At 36.4% G+C, this 20,646-nt stretch overlaps 2 protein-coding genes across 7 annotated transcripts in view; one reads left to right on the top strand and one right to left on the bottom strand.

Annotated features, from left to right (window-relative positions):
* Positions 1-12,439, top strand: part of AMN1 (antagonist of mitotic exit network 1 homolog) — a 43,650-nt gene extending 31,211 nt beyond the window's left edge. For all 3 annotated transcript variants that reach the window (XM_011363138.2, XM_011363137.2, XM_023532393.1), the window contains exon 7: positions 9,932-12,439. In XM_011363138.2, coding sequence (XP_011361440.1) covers positions 9,932-10,005 — 74 coding nt within the window. In that variant the 3' untranslated portion in view covers positions 10,006-12,439. The remainder of the gene's footprint in view (positions 1-9,931) is intronic.
* Positions 12,440-12,890: 451 nt separating this feature from the next.
* ETFBKMT (electron transfer flavoprotein beta subunit lysine methyltransferase) overlaps positions 12,891-20,646 on the bottom strand; it is an 8,099-nt gene continuing 343 nt past the window's right edge. Inside the window, exons 1-4 of one of the 4 annotated variants that reach the window (XM_011363134.2) lie at positions 18,984-19,144; positions 17,055-17,549; positions 14,546-14,676; positions 12,891-13,752 (exon numbers count right to left, since the gene is read on the bottom strand). In XM_011363134.2, coding sequence (XP_011361436.1) covers positions 13,409-13,752; positions 14,546-14,676; positions 17,055-17,380 — 801 coding nt within the window. In that variant the 5' untranslated portion in view covers positions 17,381-17,549; positions 18,984-19,144 and the 3' untranslated portion in view covers positions 12,891-13,408. Of the gene's footprint in view, positions 13,753-14,545; positions 14,677-17,054; positions 17,550-18,983; positions 19,145-20,646 lie in introns of those variants that run through there. The other 3 variants (XM_011363133.2, XM_011363136.2, XM_023532392.1) reach the window with 3 other exon arrangements.

The raw sequence follows: 20,646 nt of genomic DNA, 5'->3' as shown, positions 1-20,646 counted from the left end.
GATGGTGATGGCAGTGATAGTGGTCATGATACAATACATGATGCTTAATGTAGACAATAAAAAAAATCAAGTTTGTAATATTACATATATCAAATATGTTAAATAACCATCAATCTGTAGCCGTTGAGATTCAGAATAATTTGGACTCTTAGGTTAATGTGGTTCTTCACTGAAGGAAAACAAAGTACTCATAGCCCATTTGGCCTGTATGAGAACCATGATACTGTATATCACTGTGCCCCAGAAACCATAGCACCTCACCCCTTTGACATTATCCTTACCTACGCCACAATATAATCTAGATCTCACTTGTAAATCAGTACTTATGCCAAGTCCTTCTGGCTCATTTCTCTAACTACAGTCTAAACAGCTATTCTCTAGGTTGAGTTACTATCCTAGAAGTCCTTTTGACAACTGATGTTTTTTCTTATATTTGGACCACCAATGTAAATCAAGCCTATAATAGGTTATATTTGTTTACCAGTGACATCTATAATGAAAACTATATCTAATTTTAGGCAAAACATCTCTCAAAAAACTAACGCCAAGAGGGACATTAGAAATTGTTAACAGTGGTTACCTCTAGGGAAAATTGTAGAAGGACAAGAAGAGGAAAAAACCTTCACTATATACATACTCTTTCTGCCTCTTGAATTTTGTATCATGTGACTGATTTTACCTTCTAAAGTTAATAATAATTTTAAGAAAATAATTTAGAACCAGGAAAACTCATAGGACTGAGTGCAGGGGATTGGTACATGTGTGTACTGCTTTGGGGGTTGTGAGAAGGCAAGCAAAGGCTCTCGAATGGTCATCCAACAATAAAATTGTATTCTAATAAGTAGGCTATTGTTATAAGGTGGAAGAGACCACAGTATGTGAACTGTAGTAACAGCAACCTTTGATAATAGATCTTTTCAGAATACCAGCTAAAAGTGTGTAAATCTACCACTGAGATGTGTATATTTCATCAATACACTGATCGAGCAAGTGGTACTCTTAAAATGATTCTATTTCCCCACACTGTTTTAATTACAGATCTGCTCTAAGGGGGCTAATTTTTCCCCAAAGCCAGATGAAATATCAGACATGTATCATCAACTTTTCTTATTCTCAGATAGATATGTTTCATCATTTCATATCACTGAATCCTTCACATTTCAGTAATTAAAATGTCTTAGGCCCGTATAATATTCAAACAAGTTGTAGTTAAAGCTTTGCTCCTCCAGTCAGCTTAGGTTTGTTGTAGGTGGGTAGGTTGCAGTGGGTAAGGGGGTGTTGTTCGTTTTCTGTTTTACCAGCTTGTACTTCTCTCTCTTCCCCAGCTGACCCGCCATGGTTTCTGACTCCACCAATGTCAGTGCACAGTAGCATTGGGGGAGCAAGAGGGAGTAAAGGAAAGAAAAAAAATTACTTTACCATTACTACTGCTATCTAGTGCCCACACTCTGCGCTCTGTGGATGAACTGGTCCTGATCCATGCTCTCCCAAAAGCCGGGCACTTTGGAGGTTCTCCAGAGCCCACTTCCTACTACTTCCTTCCTCTTCATTGCATATGTCTCTTATCTGCATTTCTCTTTATTTAAACAAATGTGTCCGGAAAATATGTTGTAGTGGTTAATCTGATTTTTAAACCCAGAGGTTTTTGAGATAAATGACATAATTATTGAGATTACTGGTAACCAAAGATATATTATCAGTTGGTGAATTCAAGAGAAATGCCTGGCTAGTAAGATTCCAGACACTAGGAAAGCTTAATCCCACTAAATCTTTCTCTATTCACATAATAATTGAATATACTGAATTTACTAACTCAACTTTAAGATCCTAAAGGACAGGGGTTATGCCATGTAATTCTTTTCTTCCTTCCTTCCTTCCTTCCTTCCTTCCTTCCTTCCTTCCTTCCTTCCTTCCTTCCTTCCTGCCTGCCTGCCTTCCATATCTAGCTGTGTTATACTCAATAAATATGTAAAATGAATTCTAGATTACAAAAGTAAAATTAATTATATTTTTCTATATGGCATAGCTACTTTTGTGAGACATTAAATTGGAAGTTTCATCTAAGGCAACAAAATAGTCAGTATAAAATTCAAGTGAGAGAAATGCCAGAGATGCCAATTTTCAAAAGAAATATCTGAATAAATTTCAAAAGAAATATCACAACCCTAGAAACCCATCATCCACAAAAAGTATTTAAAGGGTTGAGATGATAATTATTAAGAAGGGATTTTGGTGAGGACTTCTTTGGAGACTGTTGCTGTTTGACCTTTCACCTAGACCTCAGTCAGAGGAGTTTCAGCAGGACTACTTGGGCCTGGTATGTACCCTCTGCATAGCTAGCTGCTGTCAGTAGGAGAAAAGGAAAGGTTGCTGCTGCATTAAAATCAGCCTGAACTCTCAGAATCTGAGGATGTGTAAGTGTTGCTCATAGACCAGATGTGAGCGTGTTGGGAGGGAGAGCCATCCTCGAGGGATGAATGCAGAGGGAGGGTTCAGGTATTTTGCAACTTAAAGTGTAGTTAGACATTTTATAGTAGGAAACACCAGAAAGTCATAGTATTACCTAAATGTTCATCCAGAAGCAGAAGAATGATCCCTCAATGAACAGAGACAAAGGGAGACAAAAATAGAGTTGATATCAACATTGTACCTTAAGAGCTGTGCTTGTTCAACATACAAATTAAAATACCATTGTCGAAAAATGTCATGATATATTTAGAAATATTTTTAATCACAAATAAAAATGGTAATTATAGTTACAAAAGTAAAAATACTTCAATCAGAAAAACCCTTTTCATAACTGGTCAATTAAAAGATTACCTCCCTTTCTACAGAAAAAAGAAAAACTTTAAATATTCTGATTTAGTCAGAGGTCATAACATCTGAAAATGTAATACAGTACAGAAAACTAAACTGATTCTTAATACCAAGAGGCTTATGTAGCCATTCCCTACTTCAAGGAATTCTTATTCATTCAGTAGACTTCCAAATCAATGTGTTTAGAAACATGATCAAATAAAGCTATTTACTTGTAATCTCTAGATTATCTATAGAATTATTAGATTATTCAATCTGTAAACATTAGTCAAATTATGAATATATTGTTTATTCTCTTAGCACTGAATACCGACCACTTTATTTTAAGTTTAGGGAATTTTGTGACTATGTAGTTTAGTCCTTTTGATATTGCATTGGAAAGAGTGACCATTCAGCCTAAAACTCACCCACTTCAACTCAGGTTCACAAAGAGAACAATTGCCTAAACCAGACCTCTTCATAAACATGGTAATTGTATTTGACAGTAGAAAGGGTCTGTTTAGATTGCTTATTTAAATAGATCTGGAATTTATGAATTTAAGGGGCATGGTAGGCTGGAGAATTCACATAGACTCTTTTTTGTCTATATAACTAACAATATTTAAACACTGAGTCCCAAAACAGAACCAGCTTCCTCTGAGAGAATGGTTCACACGCATCATTGAACAGTTGTGTTCATCTGAAAGCAAAATGTGTCCCATGGTTTATTCTTTGTAAGAAACAATGTTCTGATGGATGTTGACCTGTGTGCATGTTAAAAGCATGTTTTTCTCCTTCCCTCTAGTATTTTGGTTTTATCTTCTCTCTAAAAGATAAATGATAGAAATGTAATTCTAGAAGACTCCTAGATTTCGTATACCCTCTTTATGTTTCAGAATAAATTCTATTGGTTTTTCTTTGTATTCTAATTGGAGATGACAAACAACCATTTTTAGTTTTTAGTAATTGAGATAATACTTTATGGCAGCATTTTTCAAATAGATCTCAGAACCCATTTACACTCTTAAAAACTGAGGATCCCAAAGAGTTTGTTGTTTATGTGGCTTATATTATTAAATTAAATATTAAAGCTGAGAATTTTTAATAGATTTATTAACTCATTTTTTAAAATAATAAACCTATTACATGAAGAAGAGAGAACTATTTTCATTCAGATCATCACTTTTCAAGCCATTGTGGATACTCTTCTTTGCTATTACCCCAAACTCAACAAGTGGTAATTTCTTAAATGTTAGTTGCAGTGTGGAAGTTGAAAACATGTCAATGAAATTTTCATACACTTACATTACAATTTGTCTTGCATTTTGAATGAATCTTTTACCCCCATGTGATTTTGTAATATCATGCCTTGGCAATTTGGAAAATATTGGTCCTCTGAGTTACATAGATCTTTCAAATGTCATCACAGATAATTATGTTTTAAAAATCACATTTGTTAATATCACCACTGATCTCATCAGAAAGGTATGGGTATCTTTCAAGATCAGAATGGCGGCTACAAGTTTTCCAAAATTCACTTGAAAGCTAAAACTTTATCACTGACAACAAACTCCTATCATTTATTTTCTTTGAAGTGACAGGCTTATTTTGTTCTTTTTCAAGAAATAGTCTGTGAAGTATCCGAGTCTGAATAACCTTAGGTCGGCAATTAAAAATTGTGTTCCATGAATAAAATGACTAGTTCAGCTCACAATCTTGAAAGGATCTGTGTATCATACTTTGAGAAACATTGCTTTACAGTAAAGAAAAATTATCAGTCAACTTGAGTATTTGGAGCAAGAACACAATTATCCCTATTCTTATATTTTCATGTGTCTGTTGGAAGTTATAGAAGCAGACATTGAAATGATAGGAGTTCAAAATTTGGGGGATAGAATCATGATATTTTTGACCTGGAAGATTACCTAGTCCAGCATTTACCACCTATATTACAGTTATATAAATGAGCCAAAGATGGCCTCTGAATATTGGCCTCATATTGTTTTCTTCTTCACAGCAGACTGTGACTATTAGCTCAAAAAAGCCCACTTGCACCAAACTCAAATTCTAATTTATCCATTTGTTTTAAATATAACTTAATAAGCAGATTTTTATCTATCCATCTATAGCCTGCCTGCTTTGCATACTCTGAAAAACTACACTCAACATTTACTACCCATAAATAAGGTAAAACCCAGGGCTATAAAAGACCCCAAGCCACTCTTGCTTTTTGCAGCTCTGTGACCCAGAGGTTCCTTGTCTTGCTGCTGAGTAATACCAGAATGTAAACCCCTCCTCAGTCCTCTGGGAGTTCCCTTACCCTACTACCCTAGCCCCTTCTGAGTAGTGTCCCCCCACACCCCACAAACACACTATGGGAAGGTCTCACGTTGTGAGGGACTTCCTTTGCACACAAACCTTTCAAAGTGCGGCCCAAATAAAGGTCGTTGTGTCCTGCTGCCACCCTGTGGTCATATCTTTTTCCTTGATCTGTTCCTAAATCCTTTGATTTCACTATAGTTTATATGCATGGTGTTCTAGAAGACACCAGAGGTATAACATAAAACAAAAAATGTTCATATGTCCAAAAAGCTTGAGAAATGCAACACAACACTATAGTGAATACTAATTTATCAAAGGCTCTGAAAAATGTGATAGCTATGAAACTTAAAACTTTTTTATCCAAGCGTTTGTCAATTTTTTTTAGCGCAGAATACTGTGTATATTATTTTTCCAATCCCTGATTTCGCAGAATAGGAAGGTGAGACACTGAAATGTTATTTGCCCATTGTAACACAGTTTTTAATAATAGTGCTAAGACTAAAACTAAAATTTCAAGACGTAGTGAAATGAACACTGATCCTCAGTCTCTTGCCATCTCTCCAAAACATTGAATTACCTACCTTTTATGGACCTCAGCTTTCCTTTATGTATAATTATCAGTCATACAATTGGAAGACCTGCTAAAAATGCAAAAGAGTTCATACACAATGGCTGTTATCAATAAAGATTCTTACAGAGAAAAGGCTGAAGTTTTTCAATACCCAGATTATCTCTACTCTTCCCCTTTCCCATCATCACTGCTACCATTGTATGTTTTTAATTTTTTTTTTCTCCAAAGACAAATACTTCGGGGAGGAGGGGGTCATGAAAAATGTAAGTTCTTTCTTCTTTCATGACACCTTATATGTTTCTTCTTGTAATTGTTCAAATGTAATTTGACCTATATAAGACAATATTACTGGTATTTTACAAAAAAGAATATATGTACGGACATATGTTTATACAGTTCTAATATACGTTATCCTCACAGCAATCTGTCCCCCAAATTGGCAATGTACACTGTAGTTACCCATCAGATTCCCTGAATTAACAGGTTTATTTTCTCTACTATATTTCTAAGTTTATAAAATTTTCTAACCTTACAGTCAGACAGTAAACAGAACTCCATATGATAAATTAGGTCTTACAACTTTTAGAACCACTCTGATTTTATTTCTGTAGGAGAGACAAAGAAAAACAAAAAAATAAGCTGTTATTTTAAAATATTGTAAATCATAGACATGGAAACAGGAAAATTTTTAAACTTGTTTTTAATTTAATTATGTCTACAATGATTATCAGTGAGTTCAACTCACACTTCTGCTAATCTTTTACAGTGGACATGTATTTTAGTTTCTCATAATTATCTAAACATGTTTCACAGTATTCACAGGCATGGGGGCTTAAATTTTAAAAGGGCAATAAAGCAATTAGACAGTACCAGAGTCCTTAAATTCACATCAAGAGGTAGGATAGGCCAGGAAATCTGCCCCTTTGAATTGACTCAGAATTTTAGTGATATCTGTAGATTTGTTTCAACCTAATTGCTTTACAAGCAAGTTTTTTAATAGATTTCTAGATAATAACATTGTTAAGGTTTATCATAAAGAGCCAAAGCAAAGTATTTTAAGACCCAAGTGGTTTGCTTCAGTTTCCCTATAATGAGGCTGATTCCTTCCTTAAAGGACAACTCTTTTTTTTATTTCATATTTTTCATTTTCTAAACCTTATATTACTGTGTTACCTCATCCTTATTTTAGTCATTCATTACTAATCCAGGATAACAAAACTTCTTTATGCCAGACACCATAATGAAGCATTAGAACTCTGATCTTTTTTCACTGTGCATCCTAAAAAAATGTCCAAATTTTCCTTGATAATGTGAAAATATTTTGCTTGTTAATTTATATTTCCCATGGTTTCTTTTTCTTGGTGTTCATAAAGAGACTGTCGTGAATGAAATCTCTTTTAAAAAGTCATAGATTTTTAGAAAGATGGTGAAAGTTTCCTTAGAAGTCATGTAAACAACTCTCTTGTTTTAGAACAAAGATAGAGTTAATGTAAGTAGCTTGCACCAGATCTTACAAATAGTCGATAGTGGAACTGGAAAGTCACCAGATCCACAATCTCTAGTTCTTTTCCCAATAGAGGAATTTCCTGAGCCCTACAATTTTTCCTTATACTGTAATAAACTCGTAGGCATTGAATATTCCTACTGTTCAAAAATCACAATCTTAAATGCTCTATATTTTCCTGGGGAAAAGTTGCCTGAGGAGAGTGAGTAATATTGCCATCTAGCATCTAAATTTTTTAATTACATAAAAATATATTGTATGCTTACTCTCGGGGGGAAAGTGTCTTCCTATTTATGTGCAAGAATAAATTCCTACAGAAAAATGATATAAATATAGTCAGAAAATATTTATATATAATGTTTGGTAACATTCGTAACTAGAAAAAATGCCAAAATAATCCTAGAAACACTAGCTAAAATGAAATTCTTTTCCAACTTTGTTCTTTTTCAAAACTATATTAGCTATTCTGGGTCATTTGAATTCCTATATAAATATTAGTATCATCTCGTCAATTTCTTTTAAAAAGAGATTTTGGTAGGGATTACATTGAATCTGTAGATTTAGGGAGTATTGCCATCTTAATATTAAATCTTCTGATCTGTATATCTTCCATTTATTTACAACTTCTTTAATGTTTTATAGTTTTCAGAGTATAAGTTTTTCACTTGTCAAATTTATTCCCACTTTTTTCTTTTTGATGGTAATATAAATGGAATTACTTTCTTAATTTTGGAATTGTTCATTGCTGGTGTATAGAAACACATTTGATTTTTGTATATTGACTTTCTACCATGAACCTTACTGAACTCATTTATTTCTAATTTTTTAGAAAACTCCTTAGAACATTTTATATACAGTATTATATAATCTACAAAAAATATATAGTTTTATTTCTTCCTTTCCAACATGAATGCCTTTGATTTCTTTTTCTCCCTTAATTTCCATGGCTAGAACCTCCAGTTCATTGTTGAATAGAAGTGGCAAGAGCAGACATCCTTGTCTTGTTCCTGATCTTAGGGGGAAACATTTAGTGTTTCACCATTAAATATGATATTAACTGTGGGTTTTCCATGGATGCCCTTTATCAGGTTGTGGAAGTTCCTTTCTATTCCTAGTTTGTTGAACGTTTTTATCATGAGGGTTGGATTCTGTCAAGTGCTTTTTCTGTGTCTACTGAGATTGTGTGGTCTTTGTCCTTTAGTCTATTGATATGCTATATGTCATAGGCAGAATAATGCCACCACCCAAAGACGTCCGTGTTCTAATGGCAACAGCAGTAGGAAACTAATACAGTGTATTGTACTAATTGATTTTCAGATATTAAACCAATTTTGCATTCCTGAGCTAAATCCCAGTTGATCATGGCATATAATCCTTTTTATATGTTACTAGGTTTGGTTTGCTAGTGTTTGTTGAGGATTTTCAAGTACGTATTGGTCTGTAGTTTTGTGTGTTTGTGATGCCTTTGTCTGGCTTTGGTGTCAGGGTAATACTGGCCTCAGAGAATGAGTTGTGTTTTCCCTTCTGTTATTTGTATAGCCATTCTAGCTTTGTTGCATTTGCTGTTTGCATCATATATCTTTTTCCATCCTTTTACTTTCAACCTATTAGAAACCTTTCTTTAAACTAGATTTCCTATATAACAATTTCCTCTATAATAACTGATATTTTTATGACAATGAATAAAATTATATTTGTTAGCTTACTAGCTTTTTTTTTTTTTAATTAGCTGCTGTTGTAAACCTTTGTTTTCCCAACTATAAGTTCTTATTTCCATATACTCTCTGGTTCTCTTGCTTACATTAAACCTTGATATTTGGGCTTATTTTTGTTTTACTTAAAATAAAATTTAGTAACCATATGTTGGGCTCACTTTTTTTCCTACTAGTCTGTGAAATCTGTAAATCCAATAACCATTAAACTAGAAAATTTCCAAGACTAGATTAGAGATATGTTGTACATAAAACATAGATTGTATCTATGAGACAAGTTTGTTAAACTTCTGAATAATTTTCAAAGTAATAAAATTTTAGCAGTTTTCAAATACATATTTTTAAGACATTGTAAAACTGACTTTGCAAAAGATGTAAACCTTATTAAAATCACTACTATACATTGTGAATATCTGAAAACTATCTAAACATCCAATAATAAACATTGGTTAAATTTTAATTAATTCATATAATAATATCTATTAAAAATCATGCTTTATAATAATACTGAATGACATGGAAAGCAAGCTGTTCTGCTCTAATAACTAGTTCCCCCTCTAACCTTTTTGGACATGTTTCAGCTTCCAAAGTGCTTACCTTACCTTCTGGCTTTCTTTAATCCTGCTCACTCCTTTGTAAGTAGTCACTTCAGTAAACCCTGTTCACATACCCCACTTTAGTGTGTCTTCTGTTTCTTGCTAGGAGCCTGAGAAAGGCTATACATGGGTTAATGATAAAATTACACCATTACTCTCTGGTAGGTGAAATTATAGAGAAAACAATATATGCTTGTGTTTTTTTGTTGTTGTTTTTTTTAAGTATATTATGGCATGTACACTGCAGCTAATAATAGTGAGGGTTTCCATTAATTGTTTTTTTAGTTGTATGCTATTCTTTACATGTCATCTTATTTAATCCTTTAACCCTATGAGATATAATAGTTATCATTCCCAGTTTATGCATTAGGACACATGAAATATCTCTGATTACTGTGAATTAATGTATTATCATTGTTTTCTTTCGTAGATCATTCGCGAGAAGTCTTGGAGCAATTAGTAGGCCCAAACAAATTAAAGCAAGTGACATGGACTGTTTATTGATGCTGTGATCTTCATACTATCAGGAAATGATGGTCTTGGAGATTGGCTTTCCAGTACATAATATGGTTCATGCTTTAACCAGACTCTTAAACACGCTAATAGTGCTATTATTCTGTTTGCTTGATGAGTCATTGTTTTTGAAATGGTAATCCTAGCATGCCTTCTGATGGATGTTGGGGGTGGGGGGTGGGGGTGGGTACTGTCTTTATTTCTCAAATAACTAAGTTTTAAAATTACCTGTTTTCCCTGGAGATTTCCTTTTCCTACCTAGATATTTGAGATATTATAAGAGAAATTTACCAATATGGCTAGACATTAGAATTCTAAGTAAAGGTATTTCTAAAAGTATAAATACCTTTCTAACTATTTTCTGGTTCCTCCCTTCCTGAAGTATTTAAATGCCCATTGGCCAAAAGCAAAGCTGAACATCTGGCCTGTAAATTCTTTAATTTAAAGAATTCTTTAATTTAATATTTAATGAAACAAAGCAATATTATAATATCATAATCTATGACATCAAATACCTTAGCCATTCAGCATATGAGTGTTACCGAAGCCCTTGCCCAGCCACTTATCTCATTGGTTTTTATGGCTACTTTTTCTGAAGAATTCCCAGACCTAATTCTGTGTGTGGTGGGGAGTCCCCCCACATCAACAAACTGTTCTCAGACACCAGCAAGGTGTCCAAGAATTCAGCTCAATTCTGACACTGTCTATCTGTAGATAGCATCAGAGTCCACAGGTTAAGGGTTCAGTCCTAAAAGACTGCCTCTCCTCACCACACACACACACACACTTCAGATGCCAGTTACAGGTCCAGGTTGTTACCTGTGCTTCAGACCTACTGGCTACAAATTGGAGGTTCCAACGACCCCCTCCTTGGGTTCGATTAATTTGCTAGAACCACTCACAGAACTCAGGAAAACCTGTTTACTCACTAGAATATCAATTAGTTACATAAAACAGCCTGGTGAAGAGATACGTAGGGAGAGGTCCCAAACAAAGAAGCAGTTTCTGTCTTCCTGGAGTTTGGGGCCTGGAGCTCTGGCAGATGGAAGGCTTCTGGTTTTTCAGCCTGGAAGCTCTCCAAACCCCCTCCTTGTAGCTTTTTATGGAGGCCTCGTTTTGTAGGCATGACTGATTAATTCATTGGCTATTGGTGATTGATTCAACCTCTCACCCCTCTCTCCTCCCCAAAAAATCAGGGGGTGGAACTGCAAGTTCCAACCCTCTGTTCATGATTGGCTCATGGCAACCAGCCCCTATCCTTATGTGCTTTGCAAAAGTCACCTTCATTAACATAAACCAAGTTATGGTGGAAAAGGTTTGTTATGAATAACAAGACATCCTTTCACCTTTATGGCTCTGTTTTCAGGAACTGAGGACAAGAGACCAAATATTATAATAAAAGATGCTACATTGCTTATTGTTCAGGAAATTCCAAAAGTGTGGGGAGGTGTAAGCCAGGAACTATGGATGAAGACCAGTACATTTGAGAAATATATTTTGGTCATCTGAATGACCAAAGATATTTATGTATATCCTATAAATCACAATATCACATTTCCAAAATATGTGCTCTCCATCTATGAACTTTCTTCCTTAAAAACTACATTCAGGAATATATGAGTAAATATAAACTCTCATTACAGAGGTAGTATCCTGAAGCACTATTGGTTTCACATTGTAAAATAAACAGCACAGCTCTTCGTTTTTAAATGAAATGTATTACTCTTCTGTAATCACGAAATTCTCTGAAGTATACTGTGCTTAACCTACCCCCAAATTCAGCATATTCCCTGTGTCATGAGCCTATCTCAGTGGTACTTTCTTACAGATTTCCTATTTTAACTTTGATGTAGTGAAAAACTAGGAAAGTGTGGTATGTTAAATTCCTTGTACATATTTAGAAGTAGGGTTTACATATTCATCTCTATTTCTTGTCCTTACTGTTAATACTTTATAAATGTGCTATGTTTATAGTGTGGAAATATATACACGTATATATGTGTGTATATATACGTACATATATATTTGTGTGTGTGTATAGCCACTATCAGGCTACATTTTATACTTAACTTAGAACATATATGTGGTGGTGTTTACAGCACTTTTAGAGAATAGGAAATACAAATATATAATTAGTACAAAATTACAAGACCCAAAGGTAAAAACCAGGTATCCCTGTCCACCAGCTATCTGGTACCCTCTCAGAAGGCAACCACTAGTCCCAGTTTCTTATCTTTCTAGAGATATTCTATGTATGCTGCAAGCAAATATGTATTTTATACACACACATATATATGTAGGTGTTGTCAAACAGACTCAAAAAGAGTCTGGAGGCTTTGCTAGAAAAAAATGACAAAGATTTATCCAAGGGTCTTAGAGTTTACAAACTGGAAACACAGCTAGGCAAAAAAAAAAAAAAAAAAAAGTGTTTTAAAGAAGAAAAGTTAAGAGTTCTTATAGTAAAAGTCACATCCTTGGGAATAATCAGTCCTGCATCCTTAGCCCTAAAATTGGCCCAGGACAGTTATCAGTCAGATGTCAGAGGTCTGGATGGTGGATGCCAGGGAGTCTGGAGGGTGAGCACCAGGAGGTCTGGTCACATCCTGAGTCCTTTAGGGGGTAGCCAGAGGGTTACCCACAGGTAAATAAATGTCCCAGCATTGACATAGGACTGGAAAATCCAAAAGTTTAAGTTCCCAGGCTAGTTAAGACAAGAAAAAGAATCGTTTCCTTATCCCTCCATCTTCATGTTAATAATTTAGCAGCTTGGTCAAAGTGACTTTGTATTTTCCCTGTCTTCAGTCTCTTCCTCAATATATGCGTACATCTTTTTTTACATAAGAAGTGGTATACTATACACATTATTTTTCACATTGTTTCTTATTTATGTCATAGTGTTTTTAATATAAAAGATCTTAAAAACCTGGGGAACGAAGCGTTGGTATAACCTAAGTGTCACAGTGCAGAATATGTAGGAAATCCTAAAATCTTGTTTTTATCCATGGTTGTCAATTTTATTTATGGTTGCCCTATTATATTCTGAATACTATATTCCATATTTTGTATTTTGTTTAATTCAACAATACATCATACAGGTGTCCTCAACTATGGAAACAGACTCTGCTACAATGTGTAATTCCTCTCTACTACTTAAATTACATGTTGCTATTACTGGATAATGCCTTCTATAATTATATTCCTATAGCAGTAAAACTAGAAAAAATGGCAGATAGAGGATTGTATATTTGGTATAAGGCAGAACTAGTTACATGACAAAACTTAAACATTCATATTTTGGAAACAAGATTTTCCATTTCATAGGAATTGCATTCTTTAAACTGGAGAGTCATTTAGAGTTAAACCCAAACATAGTTATTAGAAGCAATCTGACAACTCAAGGTTGGAAATCCCACACTGTGCTTGTTGTCAGTCCATTGTTTTCTTGCCTAGTAGATTCCGGAAGTGAATATTCTACCACTTTGTGCAGCTGATGCTGAATGCTATGTCCTCTGAACTGGGGTCGTCCAGGATCACCAATCAGTACTTGAGTTCTGTGGGTCCAAAAGCAATTCTTCAGCCATCGATGAAGACTATCTGCAAGGTCTTCATCATAAAACATATCTCCAAGCACTATAAGGTCCCACTTATCTTGTTCCAAATCCAAAATGTTTTTGGTTAAGATTGGAAAAGGATTCAGTTGATTCAATTCACAATTTAGTGTGATAGCCATTCCTGCAACTTTAAAAAAGCATATGATGAACTGGTATATATTAGGCTGTTTTAATTCCCTGTTGATTCATTTAAGTAATTTAGAAAACCTCCAAATAATGTTTTTTCCCCTTTCTGTTGAAAGATGATTTTTAGGTAAAGAAGACTAAAGTTTATACAAGTATAAGCTATTTACTGCAATTTTAAAATATTTGAATGGATATCCCCAAAACAAAACAATCAATACAAAACTCCTAGAAATGTTGGGGTTTTAAGGAACATTTGCTAATCTCTGTAACCAAGAGGTTTGGTTGGTACAGGGGACAGGGAAACAAGTGTTAGGCTTCAGCAATATGGCAAGTTAGAACTGAGTCCCTGTATCAAATAAAGACCTTCAAAGGCTGGATCCTCAATGAAAGGAAAGACTAGAAGAAAATCAGATATTAAAACTTACCTGTCTTAACTTGGGTTCTAATGGAACAAAATCACCCTCAAAGACACAGGCCTATCCTCACTTGGGTTTTGAGTCAAATAAACACTACCTATATATTTCAGGAAGTTCCTAGCCCAGAAATCAACAGTAAGTTCTCAGGTTGGTATCACTTGGACATATCTGACAGACACAAATACAAATCCTCTTGGGGGAAATGTACTGTCAACTCAGGCCACACAGGATTCCCCACAAATAATGTGCCACTGAACATAGTTCATGATATGTTATACACATGGAAATAAACTATCATGTGGAGGCATCTGTAGATATTTGTCCTAGAAAAAAAATTAAAAGATGAGCTATAAATACTTTTAAATATGAAATCCTTACTAGGGTCTATGTCGGTGGCCAAGATCCTTGATGCCCCACTCATCTTAGCAGCAATAGCTGTAGCTCCACATCCACTCCCAAGGTCTAACACAGATTTTCCTCTGACGACATCAGGATTATCCAAAAGATACCTAAATTAGAAAGAAAGTGAAAAAACATCTAAGAGATGGAAGAAACTCAGTAAGAGGTAACCAAGAAAAATTTCTCTGGGTTGACTAGACAAAGAAATAGTGGAATGTAGCAGAGGAACTTGGTCCAACCATGGCAAGTTTGGCCTGACTAGAGACAAAATGTAAATCTTAAGAGATGGACAGAGGTGGCAGAGAAAGGACCTAGTCTTTTGACCTTACTCTTCAGCAGGTGTGGAGAGCAGTTCCATAAAACTGACTAATCGTGCTCTTAAAGTCACCGTTTAAAAAACATTGAGCGCTTACTATGATCTACAAACTACCAAACATCAACAATATAGACAGACAAAATAGCACCATAATCAGGACCCAATATGCCAGATCCAAAATCCACCATCTCCTTTGAATGTTCATTATAGAGTAGTTGTGCCCACTCCTTGAATTCCATTACAGTGGCCTCTCTGATAAGGTATGATCAAAGTCTAGTTCAATCAAAGAATTTGGCTCAAGGCTAAGTAGTTACCAAACGTGAAGATGAATGAGAAAATCCTAAAATAATGAAAGTCAACTGACACTTGATCTTAACACTGGAATAATAAATAGCAGAGACTGTGTCAAAGTAGGGGTGTAATGCCCTGTTAGAAGGGACAGCTGCTACCCATCTTCAGCTAATTGTTGCCACACAGAAATCCTGTTACAAGAGATTGTTCCTGTTTTTCAAATCAATGTAGATTTTACATGAAATCCCTCAAGTTTTAAATGTTAGCAACTGATTTTTTAAAAAAGTTTACAACTGTGTTGAGCAGCAGGAGCTGATTTAAGAATGTGCAGATTAGAGCCTGCCAAATAAAGAGGTACAAGCCACCCACACTGGGGCATCAGGTACCTCCCTCCATGTGTGAGCTCCCACTTGGGGGAGGTAAAAACCACGGGGTCATTTTGATGAAGGCGCAGTTTCAATGCACCAACACAGGAAATAGAGTCACAAGATTTATTACTTCCAGATCCCAGAAGCAAAGAGGCACCATGCGTTGGGGGAAGAGCCGTCCTTCTCAGGTCAGAAGCAGGGGATAGAAAGCAGAGTACAAGCACCTATTACTTAGAAGGTGACTGGGGGCACAGGTCACTAACTTTTCAAGGGCTTAACTCTAAGTAGTTATTTTAAAATAACCCTGGTAAAAGCAAAGAGGGTACTTAGGGCGGGCATCCTAAACTCAAGTCCTTGTAAAAATGCCCAGACGCTGGGTGTTAGGATGGTACCCTATCACACTGTAAAATGCCTAGGGAGTAACTCAGAAAAACAATCACAAGGCCACGCAAAACACATCCGTAGGACACCAATCTTTGGAGTACTCTGATTCAGACAGTCTCTTAAGGAATTTGATTGTACATTTGGAGTTGATAAATAATAACTTAATAGGTAATAGTCACTTAAAATGTCAGTATATTTTTAAATGGTGTAAACAATAAAGTTTGAAAATTTGGCAGTACAACCAGAAAATTGGAATTGTTTGATTCTACCTGAAAAGTTTTCCAGTTCTCGGGATTCTCTCAAAAGCTCTAGGTGTGCATTTATTTTGCATTTACAACTATATACAACATTAATTTTGTTAGGCCATATCATTCATGTGAAAAAGAAATCATCCCCTTTGTTTCACAGCTCTGCAATCTTGAGGCACAAACAGATGAAATCATTTACCAGTCGAAAAGCAAAGACTAGATTGAAAGCTGAAAGTTCTTGCCTTTGTTTCAGCAGCTGTAGTTTAATAAAAAGCATAGTGTGAATGTGTAAGAAAATGTCCTAAAGACCTTTGCAGTGTGGGGAACTGGAAGGAGGGACCTTAAGAATGCAGGTTCAAGTTGCATGTGCACCTGAGACGTCAATAAACCACTAGAGAAGAGGGAATCTGCACAGCCCATTCATTCACTGACATTTTTTGTTCTTTGGGAAATTGAGAAAAGGTAATGATGGAGGGGGTGTGAGACTTGAGTAACATTTACAGGATTAAACTAGAAGAGCTTAAGGACAGGGGCTTTAGGTTCCATGTAGGATCTCTGCACTGACCATAAGAAACCATGAACCTGAGAACAGTGTGAAATCTGGATCATTTACAGCTATCTTGGGTCTTGACAGCTGACCCTAGGATTTCTCTTGAGGATAGAAATATATTGGGGAAATACCTTGATAGGCATGGAGTAGAAGGTAAAACTATGCAACAAAGCAACCAAAAATTATGCTTAAACTACTCTAAATTAAGAAAAGAATGCCGGGTTTTTCTCTTTTTTTTGTGAGGGACATGAAGACTGTGGAGTTGGAAGGAGCTGAAAAGAGAAAGGATCTGTAGCAACCTTAAAGGTTCCCATTTTATTTAGGGTAGTACCTAGACAGAGCTTGGCCTCCTGGCCAGTAGATTGCCCAGTAAGGATCGCTGTGGGGCCACAGGTCAGCTCTTTCCCACCAGAACTTGCATTTGGGGGTCAAAAGCCGCAACCGGATTTCGGGGGTCAGGCTGCCACTGTTGGTGACTTCAGTGTTCTCCTCCAGGAAAGCTTTCATCTCAGGTTCCAAAAGGCTTCTAACTCCCCTCCGGGGACCATGGCCCCAGGGAAACAAGGGAAGGCCACTGCTTCTCATAGCCTTCACAAAGACACCACAGTGGTTCATGGGAAACGGTGCAAATGCTCTCCAACCAAGGCTCAAGGCCATCAGTCCTTTTCCAAAACACAGGTTCCTTCAGTGTTGCTGTTGATAAGAGTAGCTTCTCGTGGGCAAGGAATAAGGATCTGGCTGCCAACTTGATCTCAACTGGAATCTCTAGATCTCTAAAAACAGAAATAATACCGAAAATCCCAAGGCTCACCCAGACTTCCAAATCCTGTTATGAAGTAAGAAAGTATTGCGATGTAAGCTCTGTAGCAGATAATTCACAAATACAAGTTCATTTTAGATGAAAACATTGGTCATCAATTTAGGACAATCAATCTTTTAAAAGGATGCCTTTTCACAACAATCCTTTCAATTTCGAACAAATATAAAAGCACTTGATTTTGAGAGAAATCTTCAGGAACAATGCCTGTTACATAAAATAAGGTGTATCTTTTAAAGTTTTTTCATAATTTAATCACTCACCTTTAAGCAGGCACTGTACTTGGCAACTGTGAACAAAATAAAAGTCCCTGTCTCCAGGAAGCTTAGATTCTAGTAGTGGAACAGAACTATTAACAGGCAAACACAGTTCTTGCCTTTATGAAGTCTAGTCAAGAGTTGTGGAGATTACAAACTATAATTGTGGGCAGAGGTATACAAATTACACTGACTATACTCCAATAACAATTGTTATAGCATTAAACAATGTAAACAAGATTCAGATGTTTTTCTTAATCTATGGATTTAATTGTAATAAAAGAGTAGCGACTTCCAAATCTCTTTCTGTAAATATCTCTGATGATTCATCTTTATCAAGCCTGGGCTGAAAACACTTGTTTCAAAAGAAAAAACACCTTGAAAAGAAAGTGGGAATGAGGAACAGCAGATTAAACAAATCCATACACCCAGTTGTTTGGGACTTCTGGTCTGTTCTGCATAAAAGTTTCAAATTGTCTTATCTGCCTAAGCATTTAGAGTAGGGACCCAAAACCCAAATGCCTACCATGAGCCAAACTGGTGACAAATGAGTGATGCAAGCTGACTGTAGGTTAACAGAGGGGCTGTGGCAAACGAGACTGCTTCTAAACACTGGCTCAAAGGGGCCAGCAAAATGCTGCCAGGCAGGAATGCCCGCCTTGCCAGATCTTCCAATTTCTCAAAGTAAGCCAGCTATTTACACATAAGCTCCCACCTTTAAACGTTGGTGACTAAAATAGCAAAACACCAGGCAGGCCAAAATGCCTGTCAGGCCACTTGTGTGCGAATTCAAGAAGACTTCAGTGAGTGTTAGTTACCCCCACGTTTATGTCCTGGGGAATCTCAGGGGTCGCTAACGGCCTGACAACTCATTTGGACTAATTCTGTTAGGAAGCACTAGAGCCCTTGAATCTCACATGCCTAAGGTGTAAAAACAACAGCAAGACAAATGTTAAGATTTTGGTTTTAAACACCATGTCATCTACACCAGCGCCTGCCCTTACCACCCCGGCACCAATCGGGTATGAATATGTGCTTCTGTAGTGGACACTTAGTATATGCATTAAATGATAAGAAGACAGATTCAGATGGGTAAGTTCCAAACGTGTTTGTGACCGTGTTATTTCCCTCTAAGGACAGGAGTCGGTCTTAAAGGGACAGGCACAGCCAGCCTTTTGCGCCTTACCTGGCTTTGCTTACACCACCCTGGGAAGCTAAAGCACAGGGCACGTCTGTCACTTGCTTTGCTCGTCTTTTCGTGCATTCTTTAGAACAAGTGGGTCCCGCTTCTAGAGCCTGAGGCTCGCCGCGGGCAGGACGGCGGCAGCGGGACCCCGGGCGGCAGGCCCCGCCTTCCTTCCCAGCAGCGCATTCTCTTCCCTTTCCTAGTCTTTCTTAAAGGGGCAAGAGGTGCGAAAGAAGGGAACGTCAGGTTCTGATTTCTAAAATATTCATTATGGAACTGTTTATGACACTGTGCCAATCACATTTCTAGACACTAGGCATAGAGTGCTTTGCAAAATAGTGTATACGCCCTTTATGACGCTACGTCGAACTGCGATTAAACCATAACGTAAGCCCTTCTTTTCACAATAATTTTAGTAAATGTACAATCTAAATCGATTTGCAACCTAAGTCAGTCAAGTTCTGGACTCATATGTCCATCTTCCAACTAGACTTCAGACATCTCTCCAGTCCCTCAACTCAACACATTCCAAAATTAACTCACCATCTCACCTGACGACAATTAAAACCTGAACCTGCACAACAAAGGGGGGTGGGGGGAAGTTGCCCTAAACCAAGAACTAGGCAAACCTTGTTTCTGCTTCTGACTTGGTAGTTTGAGAAATAAACTGGAAGCCACCTGTTCAAAATTAGAACTTGTTGCTTGGGGTCTCTGCTTCTTCCTTCTTTAAGTGGGGTTCCTGCTTTCCCCGTACACTGGAACTTCTAGGAACTACTACAGGGGAATGAAACTTTGTCATTCCAATTAACAGCCCAAGATGTATCCTTATCATTTGCTTCTTAGATGAATGGTGTATTTATTTCTGATAGGCAATACACCTGGCATTTCAGTATTCTGCCCTAGATTTCCTCTATAATAACCAAAATGGTGTTTTTATGACTGTGAATAAAGCTGTGTTCATTAAGTTACTAGCTGCTTTCCAAAAATTAGCTGCCAGTGTAAACTTTTGTTTTCTCAACTATAACTCCTCATTTCTATACACTCACCATTCTCTTGCTAGCAATAAACCGTAATACATGTTTAAATCAATTTGTCTAAGAATTGTTGTTTTTGACCAGCTTCTGTGTTCTATCCCAGTGAATGGCAAAAACATCCCAATTATTGCCCAAGAAACCAGAGAGAGGAGGCAAGTCTAACATTTCTACGAAAGAGGGTTTTTGTTGAAAATCTTGATGCTCATCATTAAAGATGCATTTAATTATGTGAAGACACCTTATCCAAAACTCGGAACTAGGCTAAAGCAATTGCTACATGTCCTTTCCTCTCATTTATAGTTTTAAAATTGATCCACTTCTTTCCATCCCTTCTGCCATTGCCTTAGTCCGGCCTTAAGATCGCTTGCCTGAATTGCTGTAACTGGTTTCCCTCTCCAAATATGCCTTCCTCTAACCTATTCTTTATACTGCAGCTTAGTTTTTTCCTAATTTACATTTTCATAGTTCAGAAAAGGCCTTACATTCCTATAGTACCACATAAGCCATGAAAAACAGACACCTGGATTTTCTTTTCTGTTGTTGTTTGGTGTTGACGTGTTATTTTTTAATTAAGAGAAATTTTTAAATTGCTTTTATCAAAACTGACCTAAATGCAACCAAGCAGACTT

Source organism: Pteropus vampyrus, unplaced genomic scaffold (assembly GCF_000151845.1).
Source record: "Pteropus vampyrus isolate Shadow unplaced genomic scaffold, Pvam_2.0 Scaffold82, whole genome shotgun sequence".
Lineage (NCBI taxonomy): Eukaryota > Metazoa > Chordata > Mammalia > Chiroptera > Pteropodidae > Pteropus > Pteropus vampyrus.
This window is presented reverse-complemented; position numbering and strand designations above follow the sequence as displayed.